This window comes from Carassius auratus, unplaced genomic scaffold (genome assembly GCF_003368295.1).
Source record: "Carassius auratus strain Wakin unplaced genomic scaffold, ASM336829v1 scaf_tig00214583, whole genome shotgun sequence".
NCBI lineage: Eukaryota > Metazoa > Chordata > Actinopteri > Cypriniformes > Cyprinidae > Carassius > Carassius auratus.
Window position 1 is genome coordinate 1 of NW_020527722.1, and position 22,424 is coordinate 22,424.

At 45.5% G+C, this 22,424-nt stretch overlaps 3 protein-coding genes across 3 annotated transcripts; all 3 read right to left on the bottom strand.

Annotated features, from left to right (window-relative positions):
- Positions 1-1,892: 1,892 nt before the first annotated feature.
- Positions 1,893-2,999, bottom strand: LOC113092418 (WAP four-disulfide core domain protein 2-like). The gene is made up of 3 exons (XM_026258009.1): positions 2,785-2,999; positions 2,444-2,575; positions 1,893-2,175 (listed from the first exon to the last, which is right to left on the bottom strand). The coding sequence occupies exons 1-3, from the start codon at positions 2,876-2,878 to the stop codon at positions 1,973-1,975; spliced, it is 429 nt and encodes a 142-aa protein (XP_026113794.1). The 5' UTR covers positions 2,879-2,999; the 3' UTR covers positions 1,893-1,972.
- Positions 3,000-8,330: 5,331 nt separating this feature from the next.
- LOC113092417 (glycine-rich cell wall structural protein 1.8-like) lies at positions 8,331-11,413 on the bottom strand (the record flags this gene model as incomplete). Its single annotated transcript, XM_026258008.1, has 5 exons — positions 10,751-11,413; positions 10,428-10,541; positions 10,010-10,141; positions 9,386-9,751; positions 8,331-8,683 (listed from the first exon to the last, which is right to left on the bottom strand). Coding segments are annotated over exons 1-5 (1,059 nt in total), but the record flags the coding sequence as incomplete, so codon positions are not given.
- Positions 11,414-16,442: 5,029 nt separating this feature from the next.
- On the bottom strand, positions 16,443-18,978 carry LOC113092419 (fibroin heavy chain-like; the record flags this gene model as incomplete). The annotated part of the gene is made up of 6 exons (XM_026258010.1): positions 18,745-18,978; positions 18,404-18,535; positions 17,992-18,135; positions 17,524-17,877; positions 16,613-16,984; positions 16,443-16,570 (listed from the first exon to the last, which is right to left on the bottom strand). Coding segments are annotated over exons 1-6 (1,224 nt in total), but the record flags the coding sequence as incomplete, so codon positions are not given.
- Between the last annotated feature and the right edge of the window lie 3,446 nt (positions 18,979-22,424).

Genomic DNA, 22,424 nt, shown 5'->3' on the forward strand with positions numbered 1-22,424 from the left:
CCAACTCTTCAAATCAAGCAATTCTTTATTTGAGGTGGAGCAGACCGAAAAGTTTTCAAAACACAGTTTGAGCAAACAGGGAAACCATGCCATAATATTAACACGGAATTGAAAAGATCTCCAGTAAGAGTTAAGCAAAAGTCCCATGTCCACTTCAATGACCACATCCCTGACCATTCTCTTGACTTCTTCCCTGACCTCTTCCACTTCCCTGACCCTGGCCGCTTCCCTGTCCTTGTCCCTGACCCTGTCCGCTTCCCTGTCCTTGTCCCTGACCCTGTCCACTTCCCTGTCCCTGGCCGCTTCCCTGGCCCCATCCCTGACCTTGTCCCTGACCGTTTCCCTGGCCCCGTCCCTGACCCTGCCTTGTCCCTGACCGCTTCCCTGGCCCCGTCCCTTTGACCGCTTCCCTGGCCCCGTCCCTGACCCTGACCGCTTCCCTGGCCTTGCCCTGTCCCTGACCCTGTCCGCTTTCCCTGGCCTTGGGTCCCTGTCCCTGACCCTGTCCGCTTCCCTGGCCTTGTCCCTGACCCTGTCCGCTTCCCTGGCCTTGTCCCTGACCCTGTCCGCTTCCCTGGCCTTGTCCCTGACCCTGTCCGCTTCCCTGGCCCTTGTCCCTGACCCCTGCCTTGTTTCCCTGACCCTGTCCGCGCTTCCCTGGCCTTGTCCCTGACCCTGTCCGCTTCCCTGGCCTGTCCCTGACCCTGTCCGCTTCCCTGGCCTTGTCCCTGACCCTGTCCGCTTCCCTGGCCTTGTCCCTGACCCTGTCCGCTTCCCTGGCCTTGTCCCTGACCTGTCCCTGACCCTGTCCGCTTCCCTGGCCTTGTCCCTGTCCTGACCCTGGCCTTGTCCCTGACCTGACCCTGTCCGCTTCCCCTGGCCTTGTCCCTGTCCCTGGCCTTGTCCCTGTTCCTGGCCTTGTCCCTGTCCCTGGCCTTGTCCCTGTCCCTGGCCCTGTCCGCTTCCCTGGCCTTGTCCCTGACCCTGGGCCTTGTCCCTGACCCTGCCGCTTCCCTGGCCTTGTCCCTGACCCTGGCCTTGTCCTGACCCTGGCCGCTTCCCTGGCTTGTCCCTGACCCTGGCCTTGTCCCTGACCCTGGCCGCCCTTCCCTGGCCTTTCCTGACCCTGGCCGTTCCCTGGCCTTGTCCCTGACGCTGCCGCTTCCCTGGCCTTGTCCCTGACCCTGCCGCTTCCCTGGCCTTGTCCCTGACCTTGTCCCTTGACCCTGGTCCGCTTCCTGGCCTTGTCCCTGACCCTGTCCGCTTCCCTGGCCTTGTCCCTGACCCTGTCCGCTTCCCTGGCCTTGTCCCTGTCCCTGACCCTGGCCTTGTCCCTGACCCTGACCCTGGCCGCTTCCCTGGCCTTGTCCCTGTCCCTGGCCTTGTCCCTGACCTTGTCCCTGTCCCTGACCCTGTCCGCTTCCCTGGCCTTGTCCCTGTCCCTGACCCTGGCCTTGTCCCTGTCCCGACCCTGGCCTTGTCCCTGACCCTGGCCGCTCCCTTCCGCTCCCTGCCTGTCCCTGACCTCTTCCCTGGGCCTGTAGTCCCTGACCCTGGCCCTGTCCTGACTCCCTGGCCTCTGGCTTCCCATAGGCCTTCCCTGACCGCTTCCCTGGCCTTGTCCCTGACCGCTGTCCCTGGCCTTTCCCTGGCCGCTGTCCCTGGCCTGTCCCTGGCCGCTGTCCCTGGCCTGTCCCTGGCCTTGTCCCTGGCCTTGTCCCTGGCCTTGTCGCCTGGCCTTGTCCCTGGCCTTGTCCCTGGCCTGTCCCTGTCCCTGCCTGTCCCTGACCCTGGCCTTGTCCCTGACGCCTGGCCTTGTCCTGACCCGGCTTCCCTGGCCGCTTCCCTGTCCTTGTCCCTGGCCGCTTCCCTGTCCTTGTCCCTGGCGCTTCCCTGTCCGCTTCCCTGTCCTTGTCCCTGGCCGCTTCCCTGTCCTTGTCCTTGTCCCTGGCCCTGTCCCTGACCCAGACCGCTACCCTGGCCCTGACCCGGTCCATGAACCGGTCCATGTCCCTGACAACTCATCTGACCCTCTTCCCTGACCACGTGGTTCACTGCATGCAAAGCCACCGGTGGTTGGGCAACACTTCTGTGTGGCAGGACACTGGCCATCATGGAAACAGCTTTCAGCACACAGTGGAATCATCTCTGGTAGGGGACACTGACCCGGCTTCACTGCGTGGACACAGACGGTCAGCTTTAGATGTTGGACATAGTCAGCCACTTCAACATACAGCACGACACACTCAAAGCATGAACAGCAAGCTACTATTATTCCTCTTTTGTGAAGTCATCCTGTGCATTAAACTACCCTAAGTGATGAATTTAAAACCTACTTCAGACGAGAACAAGGCAAAATTTCTGCTTCAAACCAACATTGAATTCAATGTGTTACTTGTGCGTTTTGTTTTAAGACCCTTAGCAGCCACTAACTGAAACTCACTGAAAACAGGCAGCACACAAACAGGCCCACAGTCAAATCGACAGCATTTGTGTCCTCCAGGGCAGTCTTCATCAGAAGAACATCCTCGACGGGCCGGCACGAACGTCAGCGTCGCCGGACAAAAACCATCCACTAGAGGATTGAAGAGGATCATTTTCAGAGGCCAGAGAGTGTGGCTTAAGCATTTGTGAATCAGGGCTTTAAATACAGATTCTACATGTCTGTTCAGATCAAGACTTTTAAAACCTACACATTCCTAAACTGTTAATTACTCTCAAAGACTGAGCCACTTGTTTCTGCTTTTCTTCAGGTTGTGTAATGAAGTCAACAGATCTTGTCACCTGTGTTTTGTCTTTGAATAGCATGAGTTATGCTCAAGTATCCAAAAAGATACCACAAAGCAGCAATCAATGAGAAATCCACTCGAGCGGTCATCCTCCCGACCTGTGATCTCACAACAAACTCTGCTGGAAAAGGCCCCTGAATTTGTGCATCAGAAGAAGCACACAAAGCTAAACCAACACGTGTTGCTGCAGTAGCAACCTCTGTGTAAAATGGGTTTTTTAAATATCCAAGGAGAACAATTCCAACGTTGATCAATCTCACCTGCCTGTAGCTTTCCAGTAGTCTGGAAGGCCTTAATTAGCTTGTTCAGGTGTGTTTGATTGGGGTTGGATGAGCTGAATGCTGCATTCAAGCCATGTCATAATAATTAAGGTAGCCTAATTACGAGAGGATTACAGGTGGTACAGCAGTCATGTTGTGATACCGTAAAAATATCAACACATATATTAATAAGTTCACGGTGTTAATACTTACTCCAAATTCTCTAAACGGGGACAGATGTTAAAAGCAGCTGTAACTGTTATGAATATGATGTTAGTTCTTTAACCTCTTAGCCTGCACCTCGCCCTCGATCTCAAAGCCTCTCAACTCGCACGTGTCAGTGTTTATGAATAGTACAAACTATGTATCATTATAAAGATCTAAACCTCAAGCATCGACGACAGATCGCTGTTTTTCAATGGAAAGCTTATAAAGACTGTATTTGCTACATTTGTGTAAGCAGTACACATACAAACATGAGCAATGGAAACGCTGTACATACCAGATCCGTCGTAATAACGAGTCATAAACACATCCACAGCTGTAAATCCCGGTTTAGTTAGAAAGGTAAGGGTCCATTGAACGACATCTCATGAAGCACGTTTAGTCCAACGAAGCAATAACGTTGTAATATGGATCATAATTCCTATGTTTACGTTTCACTTCTTCAGCGACAGAACTGTTTGTGTCCATTATGGAATTACTCACGTGTCGGAAACTGCATCTTGTTAGTAAAAACACGGCATGGTTTTTCAGCGTACAGTGTCACAAACAGAATGAGACAATCCACCGGAAAAAAGAATGAATGAAAAATAGGCAAAAGATAGTTTATTTGAATTTGGCGCTCCCTAGTGACGCGCTCTGACGCACCTGTCAGCTGATGGAGGCGGAACTTATAGCGATCACCTTTTTCTATGTTTGTTTCATTTTTCAACAGTTTTTATATATGTGAGAGTGTGTTTTATGTTGAATGTGAATGTATCTGAATGATTACCATCTGTTTGAGTGCAAATCAGCCCAAATCAGCTCGCTATTACTGTATGATCACGGCTATCAAAGTGAACGCGTCTATATGAATAGAGGGAGTGGATTATTTACTTTGGCACATTTGTGTTATTACCATCTGTATAAGTGGCCATCAGCACATCAGCACTTATTTGCATCGTGATTCATTGTTAATGCTGCATTTCTAGCAATCTCAGGATGTTCTGTAATTGGCAAAGTTAAATCTTTTTTTTCTTATTATTCTTATTTTTCTTACTCAAATTATTCTTATTGTATTTTTCTAGTGCGCAAATAAATCATTTATATGACGTCTAAGTTTCTGTCTAGCGTTTTATAAATGAAAAAAAAAACATGCAGTGGTATGTTTACTGACTAAATAGTTTGTAGAAGCCTTCAATACTATTGGGAAATATATATTTTCTTATATTTGGGGGGTGAGGGGGGTGATGGGGGTGTAGACATAGTCTCAGAAAAATATTAGCAGGAGTCTCATTTTTGATTATATTTTATTCAGATTTGAAATAGAAACTCATGAGACATGTGGCTTTCAACCCATTACTTTTCTAGATTGCTCCAGGACTCATTTCATGTATTTTTATATCAAATAAAAAAATATTTAAGTGTGGTAAAAAAAATTCAAGGCACTTCAGTGTCTATAACTTTTGAGCATTATCAAATCTGGTTGATAAAAAGTAAAGCCCAAATGGTCTTCTTTCTAAAGACACCAAAATTATGTTTGTAACACACAGAAGTAGGAAACTGTTACAATTATAAATTTGGTAGAGCACTTTCAGCTGTGAGTCCCATAATGGGGGGTGCTGGCTAACAGGTCAAATGTAAATAAGTTTCACTCCTTCCAGACTACACACACACACAAACGCTCTCTCAGTCAGATGTGTTTTATTGAGTTGTTTATCTTTACTAAACCTGTGTGAGGCACTGATGTGTCTGTAGCACAACCTAACGACCATTAAACATTGACCCGCAGCACAGGACTGATTAACTTGTAATCCATAACCAGATAACTGAAAAGAAGAACGAACTGCAATATTTCATAAAAGTAAATGGTCTGAATAGCAAAGACCCTAATGTTTCATGTGATGTTTAAATTATACTGAAAACATTACAGTGTTATGAAAATACTTGCTGTTTTGTTAAAGGTCTCGTTAGGATTGTTGCATTACACCGTTTTGACCAGTAGGTGGAACCCGCGTGACGCAAATCAAACTAATCAAAATGGTGGATATTTTTTTGCTGTTGACCGTCTGTCACAGGATCATATATTTCTCAGTGCAATTCGCTAACAGAAGTCCATTATTCATTCCAATCGTAGTTTTGCAGAAGTAAAAAGAAAAATCCCCTTTAACACCTCTTCAACACAACATCTACAGCAAGCCTCTGTGTGCTTCATGTTGGACTCTTCAGATGAAAAAGGCATTTAGGTTTCTTTCAGTGTTTGAGTCGTCTTGCGGTTTCTGAATGCCATTTACATACAAACAGCTTATTTGTGTATAGTTTTAAATGAAACTTTTAATTTTTACCGTTAGCAGTGGTGGACGAAGTACACAAATCAAGTACTTGAGTAAAAGTACAGATGCGTATAGTAAAATATTACTCTAGTAAAAGTAAAAGTACTCCTTTTTCAATTTTACTCAAGTGAAAGTACAAAAGTACTCAATTTTTTATGTACTTAAGTAAAAAAGTACTGAAACATAGATGTTTGCAATTTGATATAGGCTACTTAATTAAATTTTAAATTAGAACATATATTTTTTTAATAATCCTACTGCTCAAAATATCTAGGATTTTTTCCCAAATAACCACTATATGGAGTCAAGATATATTTTTGTTGTTGATATGGACTACGCTGAGAGTAATGTTCACTGTGAAGCTTACACTGTGATGTCCCTGAGAGAAAACAGAGATGACCATCTGATTTTCACCAGTAAGAAAAAAGTATTTTAAAGTTTGTTGTTTTACAGAACATCACAGTTATGACATGATAATAAGGCCTGAAATTAGGAAGAACATTTTAAGGAAAATATAATTATATTTTCATAATGATTTTTTCCTTCTCAAATCTTGTCTGGGGTGTAAAAACACCCCTGGCCAAACGGGGTGCATCTCTTCCCCTCTTTGATAATTATTGTAGTTACCATGTTCTGAACAACACATCCTTTCTTTTCTCCCTATATATATATATATATATATATATATATATATATATATATATATAGGTTGTTTATATATATATGTATATATAGGTTGTTGAATAAAAATATTTGGACATTATTTATAAAAATTACCTCAAGTTAGCACCAGCAAGCTTGTTAGCTAGATAGTTAGCATCAGCTAACAATATTTACTTATTTTCAGTACGGTTATGAATAAACATTCATGTCTGTCTACTCATCTAGTTAATCCAAACAATATAACATTACTGTTGATAAACAATATAAAAACAGACGTCACATAGGACATGGTAGCATTTTAATAAAACTGTTAATATTACGGCAGCTAGGATTTTGAACATGCACGAGTTATTGTATTTAATCTGTGTTAGTTTAAGGTTTTTTTTTTTTTTCCTAAAACAGAGACGCTGATTGATGTGTCTGCATCGTATGCACTCGAGCATTTCAGTGGGCTTAAACAGATCACTTTTTACAGCGGATTTAGTTCCCAAACAACTGACAATTTTGACCTAAATATGATTTTCAGTTACAATAATTAATCCTAAATTTCAACATTAATAACTTACTTTTAGCAACATCAGACGCACACGCACTCACAAGATCTCCCGGTTCTTACTTCTGGAGACTCGCACTAAACGGTTCATTTGAATCAGTGAGTGGTCGACTCCCGAACAGCTGCAATCCATAGACAGTAGGCTGCAATCGGATCATTCTAATACATAAACGAATCGTTTGGTGCGATTTGCGATCCGATTTAAAAGTATATTTTGAAGAGACTCAGTTCGTTCATGATGAATCAGACACCGCTTCTGCGTGTCGGAGCACGTGATATATTACAGGGAGTAACGATATGTTTTATGAAATGTAGTGAAGTTAAAAGTACGGTTTTATGCTTTGAAATGTGAAGTAAAAGTTACTCAAAATAAAACTACTCCAGTAAAGTACAGATACTTGAAAAATGTACTTAAGTACAGTAACCCATTAAAGCTACTCCGTTACGGCCCACCACTGACCGTTAGTATGTGAGTGACAAGAGTGATTAGAAATTTAAGAATTAAACTATTGCATTTAAACAGTTCTGCTCACGTAAAAGGTTTCCATTTGGATGAGGGTAAACCTCTGTAACTACACATTGCTCTGCAGCGAGTTTACAAACTACGTCCTGCCTTACGAACAACTGGTGCAACCAAATGTGTAGATTTAGTTACAAAGTAGCTAGTGGTTACTAAAGCCTTGCGGTCTTAATGATCTAATTTAAGAACTTACGAATGGCTGGTGCAACCCTACCCAGGTCTCAAGGAGAGGAACTTAAAAGCACTGTGAGAAACCGCCAAATAATAATAAACAACACCAACTCTTCAAATCAAGCAATTCTTTATTTGAGGTGGAGCAGACCGAAAAGTTTTCAAAACACAGTTTGAGCAAACAGGGAAACCATGCCATAATATTAACACGGAATTGAAAAGATCTCCAGTAAGAGTTAAGCAAAAGTCCCATGTCCACTTCAATGACCACATCCCTGACCATTCTCTTGACTTCTTCCCTGACCTCTTCCACTTCCCTGACCCTGGCCGCTTCCCTGTCCTTGTCCCTGACCCTGTCCGCTTCCCTGTCCTTGTCCCTGACCCTGTCCACTTCCCTGTCCCTGGCCGCTTCCCTGGCCCCATCCCTGACCTTGTCCCTGACCGTTTCCCTGGCCCCGTCCCTGACCCTGTCCTTGTCCCTGACCGCTTCCCTGGCCCCGTCCCTGACCCGCTTCCCTGGCCCCGTCCCTGACCCTGACCGCTTCCCTGGCCTTGGCCCTGTCCCTGACCCTGTCCGCTTCCCTGGCCTTGTCCCTGGCCTTGTCCCTGTCCCTGACCCTGTCCGCTTCCCTGGCCTTGTCCCTGTCCCTGACCCTGTCCGCTTCCCTGGCCTTGTCCCTGACCCTGTCCGCTTCCCTGGCCTTGTCCCTGACCCTGTCCGCTTCCCTGGCCTTGTCCCTGACCCTGTCCGCTTCCCTGGCCTTGTCCCTGTCCCTGTCCCTGACCCTGGCCTTGTCCCTGTCCCTGTCCCTGACCCTGGCCTTGTCCCTGTCCCTGTCCCTGACCCTGGCCTTGTCCCTGGCCTTGTCCCTGACCCTGGCCTTGTCCCTGTCCCTGGCCTTGTCCCTGACCCTGGCCCTGTCCCTGTCCCTGGCCTTGTCCCTGACCCTGGCCCTGTCCCTGACCCTGGCCCTGTCCCTGACCCTGGCCCTGTCCCTGACCCTGGCCGCTTCCCTGGCCCTGTCCCTGACCCTGTCCGCTTCCCTGGCCTTGTCCCTGACCCTGGCCTTGTCCCTGACCCTGGCCCTGACCCTGGCCTTGTCCCTGGCCCTGGCCCTGGCCTTGTCCCTGTCCCTGGCCTTGTCCCTGACCCTGGCCCTGGCCGCTTCCCTGGCCTTGTCCCTGACCCTGGCCTTGTCCCTGACCCTGGCCGCTTCCCTGGCCTTGTCCCTGACCCTGTCCGCTTCCCTGGCCTTGTCCCTGACCCTGTCCGCTTCCCTGGCCTTGTCCCTGACCCTGTCCGCTTCCCTGGCCTTGTCCCTGACCCTGTCCGCTTCCCTGGCCTTGTCCCTGACCTTGTCCCTGACCCTGTCCGCTTCCCTGGCCTTGTCCCTGTCCCTGACCCTGGCCTTGTCCCTGACCCTGACCCTGTCCGCTTCCCTGGCCTTGTCCCTGTCCCTGGCCTTGTCCCTGTCCCTGGCCTTGTCCCTGTCCCTGGCCTTGTCCCTGTCCCTGGCCTTGTCCCTGTCCCTGACCCTGTCCGCTTCCCTGGCCTTGTCCCTGACCCTGGCCTTGTCCCTGACCCTGGCCGCTTCCCTGGCCTTGTCCCTGACCCTGGCCTTGTCCCTGACCCTGGCCACTTCCCTGGCCTTGTCCCTGACCCTGGCCTTGTCCCTGACCCTGGCCGCTTCCCTGGCCTTGTCCCTGACCCTGTCCGCTTCCCTGGCCTTGTCCCTGACCCTGTCCGCTTCCCTGGCCTTGTCCCTGACCCTGTCCGCTTCCCTGGCCTTGTCCCTGACCTTGTCCCTGACCCTGTCCGCTTCCCTGGCCTTGTCCCTGACCCTGTCCGCTTCCCTGGCCTTGTCCCTGTCCCTGACCCTGGCCTTGTCCCTGACCCTGACCCTGTCCGCTTCCCTGGCCTTGTCCCTGTCCCTGGCCTTGTCCCTGACCTTGTCCCTGTCCCTGTCCGCTTCCCTGGCCTTGTCCCTGTCCCTGACCCTGGCCTTGTCCCTGACCCTGGCCTTGTCCCTGACCCTGGCCTTGTCCCTGACCCTGGCCTTGTCCCTGACCGCTTCCCTGGCCTTGTCCCTGTCCCTGACCCTGTCCGCTTCCCTGGCCTTGTCCCTGTCCCTGACCCTGGCCTTGTCCCTGACCCTGTCCGCTTCCCTGGCCTTGTCCCTGTCCCTGTCCCTGGCCTTGTCCCTGACCCTGGCCCTGTCCCTGGCCTTGTCCCTGGCCTTGTCCCTGGCCTTGTCCCTGGCCTTGTCCCTGACCGCTTCCCTGTCCCTGGCCTTGTCCCTGACCCTGGCCTTGTCCCTGGCCGCTTCCCTGTCCTTGTCCCTGGCCGCTTCCCTGTCCTTGTCCCTGGCCGCTTCCCTGTCCGCTTCCCTGTCCTTGGCCGCTTCCCTGTCCTTGTCCTTGTCCCTGGCCCTGTCCCTGACCCAGACCGCTACCCTGGCCCTGACCCGGTCCATGAACCGGTCCATGTCCCTGACAACTCATCTGACCTCTTCCCTGACCACGTGGTTCACTGCATGCAAAGCCACCGGTGGTTGGGCAACACTTCTGTGTGGCAGGACACTGGCCATCATGGAAACAGCTTTCAGCACACAGTGGAATCATCTCTGGTAGGGGACACTGACCCGGCTTCACTGCGTGGACACAGACGGTCAGCTTTAGATGTTGGACATAGTCAGCCACTTCAACATACAGCACGACACACTCAAAGCATGAACAGCAAGCTACTATTATTCCTCTTTTGTGAAGTCATCCTGTGCATTAAACTACCCTAAGTGATGAATTTAAAACCTACTTCAGACGAGAACAAGGCAAAATTTCTGCTTCAAACCAACATTGAATTCAATGTGTTACTTGTGCGTTTTGTTTTAAGACCCTTAGCAGCCACTAACTGAAACTCACTGAAAACAGGCAGCACACAAACAGGCCCACAGTCAAATCGACAGCATTTGTGTCCTCCAGGGCAGTCTTCATCAGAAGAACATCCTCGACGGGCCGGCACGAACGTCAGCGTCGCCGGACAAAAACCATCCACTAGAGGATTGAAGAGGATCATTTTCAGAGGCCAGAGAGTGTGGCTTAAGCATTTGTGAATCAGGGCTTTAAATACAGATTCTACATGTCTGTTCAGATCAAGACTTTTAAAACCTACACATTCCTAAACTGTTAATTACTCTCAAAGACTGAGCCACTTGTTTCTGCTTTTCTTCAGGTTGTGTAATGAAGTCAACAGATCTTGTCACCTGTGTTTTGTCTTTGAATAGCATGAGTTATGCTCAAGTATCCAAAAAGATACCACAAAGCAGCAATCAATGAGAAATCCACTCGAGCGGTCATCCTCCCGACCTGTGATCTCACAACAAACTCTGCTGGAAAAGGCCCCTGAATTTGTGCATCAGAAGAAGCACACAAAGCTAAACCAACACGTGTTGCTGCAGTAGCAACCTCTGTGTAAAATGGGTTTTTTAAATATCCAAGGAGAACAATTCCAACGTTGATCAATCTCACCTGCCTGTAGCTTTCCAGTAGTCTGGAAGGCCTTAATTAGCTTGTTCAGGTGTGTTTGATTGGGGTTGGATGAGCTGAATGCTGCATTCAAGCCATGTCATAATAATTAAGGTAGCCTAATTACGAGAGGATTACAGGTGGTACAGCAGTCATGTTGTGATACCGTAAAAATATCAACACATATATTAATAAGTTCACGGTGTTAATACTTACTCCAAATTCTCTAAACGGGGACAGATGTTAAAAGCAGCTGTAACTGTTATGAATATGATGTTAGTTCTTTAACCTCTTAGCCTGCACCTCGCCCTCGATCTCAAAGCCTCTCAACTCGCACGTGTCAGTGTTTATGAATAGTACAAACTATGTATCATTATAAAGATCTAAACCTCAAGCATCGACGACAGATCGCTGTTTTTCAATGGAAAGCTTATAAAGACTGTATTTGCTACATTTGTGTAAGCAGTACACATACAAACATGAGCAATGGAAACGCTGTACATACCAGATCCGTCGTAATAACGAGTCATAAACACATCCACAGCTGTAAATCCCGGTTTAGTTAGAAAGGTAAGGGTCCATTGAACGACATCTCATGAAGCACGTTTAGTCCAACGAAGCAATAACGTTGTAATATGGATCATAATTCCTATGTTTACGTTTCAGTTCTTCAGCGACAGAACTGTTTGTGTCCATTATGGAATTACTCACGTGTCGGAAACTGCATCTTGTTAGTAAAAACACGGCATGGTTTTTCAGCGTACAGTGTCACAAACAGAATGAGACAATCCACCGGAAAAAAGAATGAATGAAAAATAGGCAAAAGATAGTTTATTTGAATTTGGCGCTCCCTAGTGACGCGCTCTGACGCACCTGTCAGCTGATGGAGGCGGAACTTATAGCGATGACCTTTTTCTATGTTTGTTTCATTTTTCAACAGTTTTTATATATGTGAGAGTGTGTTTTATGTTGAATGTGAATGTATCTGAATGATTACCATCTGTTTGAGTGCAAATCAGCCCAAATCAGCTCGCTATTACTGTATGATCACGGCTATCAAAGTGAACGCGTCTATATGAATAGAGGGAGTGGATTATTTACTTTGGCACATTTGTGTTATTACCATCTGTATAAGTGGCCATCAGCACATCAGCACTTATTTGCATCGTGATTCATTGTTAATGCTGCATTTCTAGCAATCTCAGGATGTTCTGTAATTGGCAAAGTTAAATCTTTTTTTTATTATTATTCTTATTTTTCTTACTCAAATTATTCTTATTGTATTTTTCTAGTGCGCAAATAAATCATTTATATGACGTCTAAGTTTCTGTCTAGCGTTTTATAAATGAAAAAAAAAACATGCAGTGGTATGTTTACTGACTAAATAGTTTGTAGAAGCCTTCAATACTATTGGGAAATATATATTTTCTTATATTTGGGGGGTGAGGGGGGTGATGGGGGTGTAGACATAGTCTCAGAAAAATATTAGCAGGAGTCTCATTTTTGATTATATTTTATTCAGATTTGAAATAGAAACTCATGAGACATGTGGCTTTCAACCCATTACTTTTCTAGATTGCTCCAGGACTCATTTCATGTATTTTTATATCAAATAAAAAAATATTTAAGTGTGGTAAAAAAAATTCAAGGCACTTCAGTGTCTATAACTTTTGAGCATTATCAAATCTGGTTGATAAAAAGTAAAGCCCAAATGGTCTTCTTTCTAAAGACACCAAAATTATGTTTGTAACACACAGAAGTAGGAAACTGTTACAATTATAAATTTGGTAGAGCACTTTCAGCTGTGAGTCCCATAATGGGGGGTGCTGGCTAACAGGTCAAATGTAAATAAGTTTCACTCCTTCCAGACTACACACACACACAAACGCTCTCTCAGTCAGATGTGTTTTATTGAGTTGTTTATCTTTACTAAACCTGTGTGAGGCACTGATGTGTCTGTAGCACAACCTAACGACCATTAAACATTGACCCGCAGCACAGGACTGATTAACTTGTAATCCATAACCAGATAACTGAAAAGAAGAACGAACTGCAATATTTCATAAAAGTAAATGGTCTGAATAGCAAAGACCCTAATGTTTCATGTGATGTTTAAATTATACTGAAAACATTATAGTGTTATGAAAATACTTGCTGTTTTGTTAAAGGTCTCGTTAGGATTGTTGCATTACACCGTTTTGACCAGTAGGTGGAACCCGCGTGACGCAAATCAAACTAATCAAAATGGTGGATATTTTTTTGCTGTTGACCGTCTGTCACAGGATCATATATTTCTCAGTGCAATTCGCTAACAGAAGTCCATTATTCATTCCAATCGTAGTTTTGCAGAAGTAAAAAGAAAAATCCCCTTTAACACCTCTTCAACACAACATCTACAGCAAGCCTCTGTGTGCTTCATGTTGGACTCTTCAGATGAAAAAGGCATTTAGGTTTCTTTCAGTGTTTGAGTCGTCTTGCGGTTTCTGAATGCCATTTACATACAAACAGCTTATTTGTGTATAGTTTTAAATGAAACTTTTAATTTTTACCGTTAGCAGTGGTGGACGAAGTACACAAATCAAGTACTTGAGTAAAAGTACAGATGCGTATAGTAAAATATTACTCTAGTAAAAGTAAAAGTACTCCTTTTTCAATTTTACTCAAGTGAAAGTACAAAAGTACTCAATTTTTTATGTACTTAAGTAAAAAAGTACTGAAACATAGATGTTTGCAATTTGATATAGGCTACTTAATTAAATTTTAAATTAGAACATATATTTTTTTAATAATCCTACTGCTCAAAATATCTAGGATTTTTTCCCAAATAACCACTATATGGAGTCAAGATATATTTTTGTTGTTGATATGGACTACGCTGAGAGTAATGTTCACTGTGAAGCTTACACTGTGATGTCCCTGAGAGAAAACAGAGATGACCATCTGATTTTCACCAGTAAGAAAAAAGTATTTTAAAGTTTGTTGTTTTACAGAACATCACAGTTATGACATGATAATAAGGCCTGAAATTAGGAAGAACATTTTAAGGAAAATATAATTATATTTTCATAATGATTTTTTCCTTCTCAAATCTTGTCTGGGGTGTAAAAACACCCCTGGCCAAACGGGGTGCATCTCTTCCCCTCTTTGATAATTATTGTAGTTACCATGTTCTGAACAACACATCCTTTCTTTTCTCCCTATATATATATATATATATATATATATATATATATATAGGTTGTTTATATATATATATATATATATAGGTTGTTGAATAAAAATATTTGGACATTATTTATAAAAATTACCTCAAGTTAGCACCAGCAAGCTTGTTAGCTAGATAGTTAGCATCAGCTAACAATATTTACTTATTTTCAGTACGGTTATGAATAAACATTCATGTCTGTCTACTCATCTAGTTAATCCAAACAATATAACATTACTGTTGATAAACAATATAAAAACAGACGTCACATAGGACATGGTAGCATTTTAATAAAACTGTTAATATTACGGCAGCTAGGATTTTGAACATGCACGAGTTATTGTATTTAATCTGTGTTAGTTTAAGGTTTTTTTTTTTTTTCCTAAAACAGAGACGCTGATTGATGTGTCTGCATCGTATGCACTCGAGCATTTCAGTGGGCTTAAACAGATCACTTTTTACAGCGGATTTAGTTCCCAAACAACTGACAATTTTGACCTAAATATGATTTTCAGTTACAATAATTAATCCTAAATTTCAACATTAATAACTTACTTTTAGCAACATCAGACGCACACGCACTCACAAGATCTCCCGGTTCTTACTTCTGGAGACTCGCACTAAACGGTTCATTTGAATCAGTGAGTGGTCGACTCCCGAACAGCTGCAATCCATAGACAGTAGGCTGCAATCGGATCATTCTAATACATAAACGAATCGTTTGGTGCGATTTGCGATCCGATTTAAAAGTATATTTTGAAGAGACTCAGTTCGTTCATGATGAATCAGACACCGCTTCTGCGTGTCGGAGCACGTGATATATTACAGGGAGTAACGATATGTTTTATGAAATGTAGTGAAGTTAAAAGTACGGTTTTATGCTTTGAAATGTGAAGTAAAAGTTACTCAAAATAAAACTACTCCAGTAAAGTACAGATACTTGAAAAATGTACTTAAGTACAGTAACCCATTAAAGCTACTCCGTTACGGCCCACCACTGACCGTTAGTATGTGAGTGACAAGAGTGATTAGAAATTTAAGAATTAAACTATTGCATTTAAACAGTTCTGCTCACGTAAAAGGTTTCCATTTGGATGAGGGTAAACCTCTGTAACTACACATTGCTCTGCAGCGAGTTTACAAACTACGTCCTGCCTTACGAACAACTGGTGCAACCAAATGTGTAGATTTAGTTACAAAGTAGCTAGTGGTTACTAAAGCCTTGCGGTCTTAATGATCTAATTTAAGAACTTACGAATGGCTGGTGCAACCCTACCCAGGTCTCAAGGAGAGGAACTTAAAAGCACTGTGAGAAACCGCCAAATAATAATAAACAACACCAACTCTTCAAATCAAGCAATTCTTTATTTGAGGTGGAGCAGACCGAAAAGTTTTCAAAACACAGTTTGAGCAAACAGGGAAACCATGCCATAATATTAACACGGAATTGAAAAGATCTCCAGTAAGAGTTAAGCAAAAGTCCCATGTCCACTTCAATGACCACATCCCTGACCATTCTCTTGACTTCTTCCCGGACCTCTTCCACTTCCCTGACCCTGGCCGCTTCCCTGTCCTTGTCCCTGACCCTGTCCGCTTCCCTGTCCTTGTCCCTGACCCTGTCCACTTCCCTGTCCCTGGCCGCTTCCCTGGCCCCATCCCTGACCTTGTCCCTGACCGTTTCCCTGGCCCCGTCCCTGACCCTGTCCTTGTCCCTGACCGCTTCCCTGGCCCCGTCCCTGACCCTGACCGCTTCCCTGGCCCCGTCCCTGACCCTGACCGCTTCCCTGGCCTTGGCCCTGTCCCTGACCCTGTCCGCTTCCCTGGCCTTGTCCCTGTCCCTGACCCTGTCCGCTTCCCTGGCCTTGTCCCTGTCCCCCTGTCCGCTTCCCTGGCCTTGTCCCTGACCCTGTCCCTGCCTTCCGCTTCCCTGGCCTTGTCCCTGACCCTGTCCCTGACCCTGGCCTTGTCCCTGACCCGGTCCCTGACCCTGGCCTTGTCCCTGACCCTGTCCCTGACCCTGGCCTTGTCCCTGACCCGGTCCCTGACCCTGGCCTTGTCCCTGACCCGGTCCCTGACCCTGGCCTGCCTGCCTGTCCCTGACCCTGGCCTTGTCCCTGGCCCTGGCCTTGTCCCTGGCCCTGTCCCTGTCCCTGACCCTGGCCGCTTCCCTGGCCCTGTCCCTGACCCTGTCCGCTTCCCTGGCCTTGTCCCTGACCCTGGCCTTGTCCCTGACCCTGGCCCTGACCCTGGCCTTGTCCCTGTCCCTGGCCTTGTCCCTGGCCCTGGCCCTGGCCGCTTCCCTGGCCTTGTCCCTGACCCTGGCCTTGTCCCTGACCCTGGCCGCTTCCCTGGCCTTGTCCCTGACCCTGGCCGCTTCCCTGGCCTTGTCCCTGACCCTGTCCGCTTCCCTGGCCTTGTCCCTGACCCTGTCCGCTTCCCTGGCCTTGTCCCTGACCCTGTCCGCTTCCCTGGCCTTGTCCCTGACCTTGTCCCTGACCTTGTCCCTGACCCTGTCCGCTTCCCTGGCCTTGTCCCTGACCCTGTCCGCTTCCCTGGCCTTGTCCCTGACCCTGTCCGCTTCCCTGGCCTTGTCCCTGTCCCTGACCCTGGCCTTGTCCCTGACCCTGACCCTGTCCGCTTCCCTGGCCTTGTCCCTGTCCCTGGCCTTGTCCCTGACCTTGTCCCTGTCCCTGACCCTGTCCGCTTCCCTGGCCTTGTCCCTGTCCCTGACCCTGGCCTTGTCCCTGACCCTGGCCGCTTCCCTGGCCTTGTCCCTGACCCTGGCCTTGTCCCTGACCCTGGCCTTCCCTGCCTGTCCGCCCTGGCCTTGTCCCTGACCCTGGCCGCTTCCCTGGCCTTGTCCCTGACCCTGTCCGCTTCCCTGGCCTTGTCCCTGACCCTGTCCGCTTCCCTGGCCTTGTCCCTGACCCTGTCCGCTTCCCTGGCCTTGTCCCTGACCTTGTCCCTGACCCTGTCCGCTTCCCTGGCCTTGTCCCTGACCCTGTCCGCTTCCCTGGCCTTGTCCCTGTCCCTGACCCTGGCCTTGTCCCTGACCCTGACCCTGTCCGCTTCCCTGGCCTTGTCCCTGTCCCTGGCCTTGTCCCTGACCTTGTCCCTGTCCCTGTCCGCTTCCCTGGCCTTGTCCCTGTCCCTGACCCTGGCCTTGTCCCTGACCCTGGCCTTGTCCCTGACCCTGGCCGCTTCCCTGGCCTTGTCCCTGACCGCTTCCCTGGCCTTGTCCCTGTCCCTGACCCTGTCCGCTTCCCTGGCCTTGTCCCTGTCCCTGACCCTGGCCTTGTCCCTGACCCTGTCCGCTTCCCTGGCCTTGTCCCTGACCCTGGCCCTGTCCCTGACCCTGGCCACTTCCCTGGCCTTGTCCCTGACCGCTTCCCTGGCCTTGTCCCTGACCGCTTCCCTGGCCTTGTCCCTGACCGCTTCCCTGGCCTTGTCCCTGGCCTTGTCCCTGGCCTTGTCCCTGGCCTTGTCCCTGGCCTTGTCCCTGGCCTTGTCCCTGGCCTTGTCCCTGGCCGCTTCCCTGTCCCTGGCCTTGTCCCTGACCCTGGCCTTGTCCCTGACCGCTTCCCTGGCCGCTTCCCTGTCCTTGTCCCTGGCCGCTTCCCTGTCCTTGTCCCTGGCCGCTTCCCTGTCCGCTTCCCTGTCCTTGTCCCTGGCCGCTTCCCTGTCCTTGTCCCTGGCCCTGTCCCTGACCCAGACCGCTACCCTGGCCCTGACCCGGTCCATGAACCGGTCCATGTCCCTGACAACTCATCTGACCTCTTCCCTGACCACGTGGTTCACTGCATGCAAAGCCACCGGTGGTTGGGCAACACTTCTGTGTGGCAGGACACTGGCCATCATGGAAACAGCTTTCAGCACACAGTGGAATCATCTCTGGTAGGGGACACTGACCCGGCTTCACTGCGTGGACACAGACGGTCAGCTTTAGATGTTGGACATAGTCAGCCACTTCAACATACAGCACGACACACTCAAAGCATGAACAGCAAGCTACTATTATTCCTCTTTTGTGAAGTCATCCTGTGCATTAAACTACCCTAAGTGATGAATTTAAAACCTACTTCAGACGAGAACAAGGCAAAATTTCTGCTTCAAACCAACATTGAATTCAATGTGTTACTTGTGCGTTTTGTTTTAAGACCCTTAGCAGCCACTAACTGAAACTCACTGAAAACAGGCAGCACACAAACAGGCCCACAGTCAAATCGACAGCATTTGTGTCCTCCAGGGCAGTCTTCATCAGAAGAACATCCTCGACGGGCCGGCACGAACGTCAGCGTCGCCGGACAAAAACCATCCACTAGAGGATTGAAGAGGATCATTTTCAGAGGCCAGAGAGTGTGGCTTAAGCATTTGTGAATCAGGGCTTTAAATACAGATTCTACATGTCTGTTCAGATCAAGACTTTTAAAACCTACACATTCCTAAACTGTTAATTACTCTCAAAGACTGAGCCACTTGTTTCTGCTTTTCTTCAGGTTGTGTAATGAAGTCAACAGATCTTGTCACCTGTGTTTTGTCTTTGAATAGCATGAGTTATGCTCAAGTATCCAAAAAGATACCACAAAGCAGCAATCAATGAGAAATCCACTCGAGCGGTCATCCTCCCGACCTGTGATCTCACAACAAACTCTGCTGGAAAAGGCCCCTGAATTTGTGCATCAGAAGAAGCACACAAAGCTAAACCAACACGTGTTGCTGCAGTAGCAACCTCTGTGTAAAATGGGTTTTTTAAATATCCAAGGAGAACAATTCCAACGTTGATCAACCTCACCTGCCTGTAGCTTTCCAGTAGTCTGGAAGGCCTTAATTAGCTTGTTCAGGTGTGTTTGATTGGGGTTGGATGAGCTGAATGCTGCATTCAAGCCATGTCATAATAATTAAGGTAGCCTAATTACGAGAGGTTTACAGGTGGTACAGCAGTCATGTTGTGATACCGTAAAAATATCAACACATATATTAATAAGTTCACGGTGTTAATACTTACTCCAAATTCTCTAAACGGGGACAGATGTTAAAAGCAGCTGTAACTGTTATGAATATGATGTTAGTTCTTTAACCTCTTAGCCTGCACCTCGCCCTCGATCTCAAAGCCTCTCAACTCGCACGTGTCAGTGTTTATGAATAGTACAAACTATGTATCATTATAAAGATCTAAACCTCAAGCATCGACGACAGATCGCTGTTTTTCAATGGAAAGCTTATAAAGACTGTATTTGCTACATTTGTGTAAGCAGTACACATACAAACATGAGCAATGGAAACGCTGTACATACCAGATCCGTCGTAATAACGAGTCATAAACACATCCACAGCTGTAAATCCCGGTTTAGTTAGAAAGGTAAGGGTCCATTGAACGACATCTCATGAAGCACGTTTAGTCCAACGAAGCAATAACGTTGTAATATGGATCATAATTCCTATGTTTACGTTTCAGTTCTTCAGCGACAGAACTGTTTGTGTCCATTATGGAATTACTCACGTGTCGGAAACTGCATCTTGTTAGTAAAAACACGGCATGGTTTTTCAGCGTACAGTGTCACAAACAGAATGAGACAATCCACCGGAAAAAAGAATGAATGAAAAATAGGCAAAAGATAGTTTATTTGAATTTGGCGCTCCCTAGTGACGCGCTCTGACGCACCTGTCAGCTGATGGAGGCGGAACTTATAGCGATGACCTTTTTCTATGTTTGTTTCATTTTTCAACAGTTTTTATATATGTGAGAGTGTGTTTTATGTTGAATGTGAATGTATCTGAATGATTACCATCTGTTTGAGTGCAAATCAGCCCAAATCAGCTCGCTATTACTGTATGATCACGGCTATCAAAGTGAACGCGTCTATATGAATAGAGGGAGTGGATTATTTACTTTGGCACATTTGTGTTATTACCATCTGTATAAGTGGCCATCAGCACATCAGCACTTATTTGCATCGTGATTCATTGTTAATGCTGCATTTCTAGCAATCTCAGGATGTTCTGTAATTGGCAAAGTTAAATCTTTTTTTTATTATTATTCTTATTTTTCTTACTCAAATTATTCTTATTGTATTTTTCTAGTGCGCAAATAAATCATTTATATGACGTCTAAGTTTCTGTCTAGCGTTTTATAAATGAAAAAAAAAACATGCAGTGGTATGTTTACTGACTAAATAGTTTGTAGAAGCCTTCAATACTATTGGGAAATATATATTTTCTTATATTTGGGGGGTGAGGGGGGTGATGGGGGTGTAGACATAGTCTCAGAAAAATATTAGCAGGAGTCTCATTTTTGATTATATTTTATTCAGATTTGAAATAGAAACTCATGAGACATGTGGCTTTCAACCCATTACTTTTCTAGATTGCTCCAGGACTCATTTCATGTATTTTTATATCAAATAAAAAAATATTTAAGTGTGGTAAAAAAAATTCAAGGCACTTCAGTGTCTATAACTTTTGAGCATTATCAAATCTGGTTGATAAAAAGTAAAGCCCAAATGGTCTTCTTTCTAAAGACACCAAAATTATGTTTGTAACACACAGAAGTAGGAAACTGTTACAATTATAAATTTGGTAGAGCACTTTCAGCTGTGAGTCCCATAATGGGGGGTGCTGGCTAACAGGTCAAATGTAAATAAGTTTCACTCCTTCCAGACTACACACACACACAAACGCTCTCTCAGTCAGATGTGTTTTATTGAGTTGTTTATCTTTACTAAACCTGTGTGAGGCACTGATGTGTCTGTAGCACAACCTAACGACCATTAAACATTGACCCGCAGCACAGGACTGATTAACTTGTAATCCATAACCAGATAACTGAAAAGAAGAACGAACTGCAATATTTCATAAAAGTAAATGGTCTGAATAGCAAAGACCCTAATGTTTCATGTGATGTTTAAATTATACTGAAAACATTATAGTGTTATGAAAATACTTGCTGTTTTGTTAAAGGTCTCGTTAGGATTGTTGCATTACACCGTTTTGACCAGTAGGTGGAACCCGCGTGACGCAAATCAAACTAATCAAAATGGTGGATATTTTTTTGCTGTTGACCGTCTGTCACAGGATCATATATTTCTCAGTGCAATTCGCTAACAGAAGTCCATTATTCATTCCAATCGTAGTTTTGCAGAAGTAAAAAGAAAAATCCCCTTTAACACCTCTTCAACACAACATCTACAGCAAGCCTCTGTGTGCTTCATGTTGGACTCTTCAGATGAAAAAGGCATTTAGGTTTCTTTCAGTGTTTGAGTCGTCTTGCGGTTTCTGAATGCCATTTACATACAAACAGCTTATTTGTGTATAGTTTTAAATGAAACTTTTAATTTTTACCGTTAGCAGTGGTGGACGAAGTACACAAATCAAGTACTTGAGTAAAAGTACAGATGCGTATAGTAAAATATTACTCTAGTAAAAGTAAAAGTACTCCTTTTTCAATTTTACTCAAGTGAAAGTACAAAAGTACTCAATTTTTTATGTACTTAAGTAAAAAAGTACTGAAACATAGATGTTTGCAATTTGATATAGGCTACTTAATTAAATTTTAAATTAGAACATATATTTTTTTAATAATCCTACTGCTCAAAATATCTAGGATTTTTTCCCAAATAACCACTATATGGAGTCAAGATATATTTTTGTTGTTGATATGGACTACGCTGAGAGTAATGTTCACTGTGAAGCTTACACTGTGATGTCCCTGAGAGAAAACAGAGATGACCATCTGATTTTCACCAGTAAGAAAAAAGTATTTTAAAGTTTGTTGTTTTACAGAACATCACAGTTATGACATGATAATAAGGCCTGAAATTAGGAAGAACATTTTAAGGAAAATATAATTATATTTTCATAATGATTTTTTCCTTCTCAAATCTTGTCTGGGGTGTAAAAACACCCCTGGCCAAACGGGGTGCATCTCTTCCCCTCTTTGATAATTATTGTAGTTACCATGTTCTGAACAACACATCCTTTCTTTTCTCCCTATATATATATATATATATATATATTATATATATAGTTGTTTATATATATATATATATATATAGGTTGTTGAATAAAAATATTTGGACATTATTTATAAAAATTACCTCAAGTTAGCACCAGCAAGCTTGTTAGCTAGATAGTTAGCATCAGCTAACAATATTTACTTATTTTCAGTACGGTTATGAATAAACATTCATGTCTGTCTACTCATCTAGTTA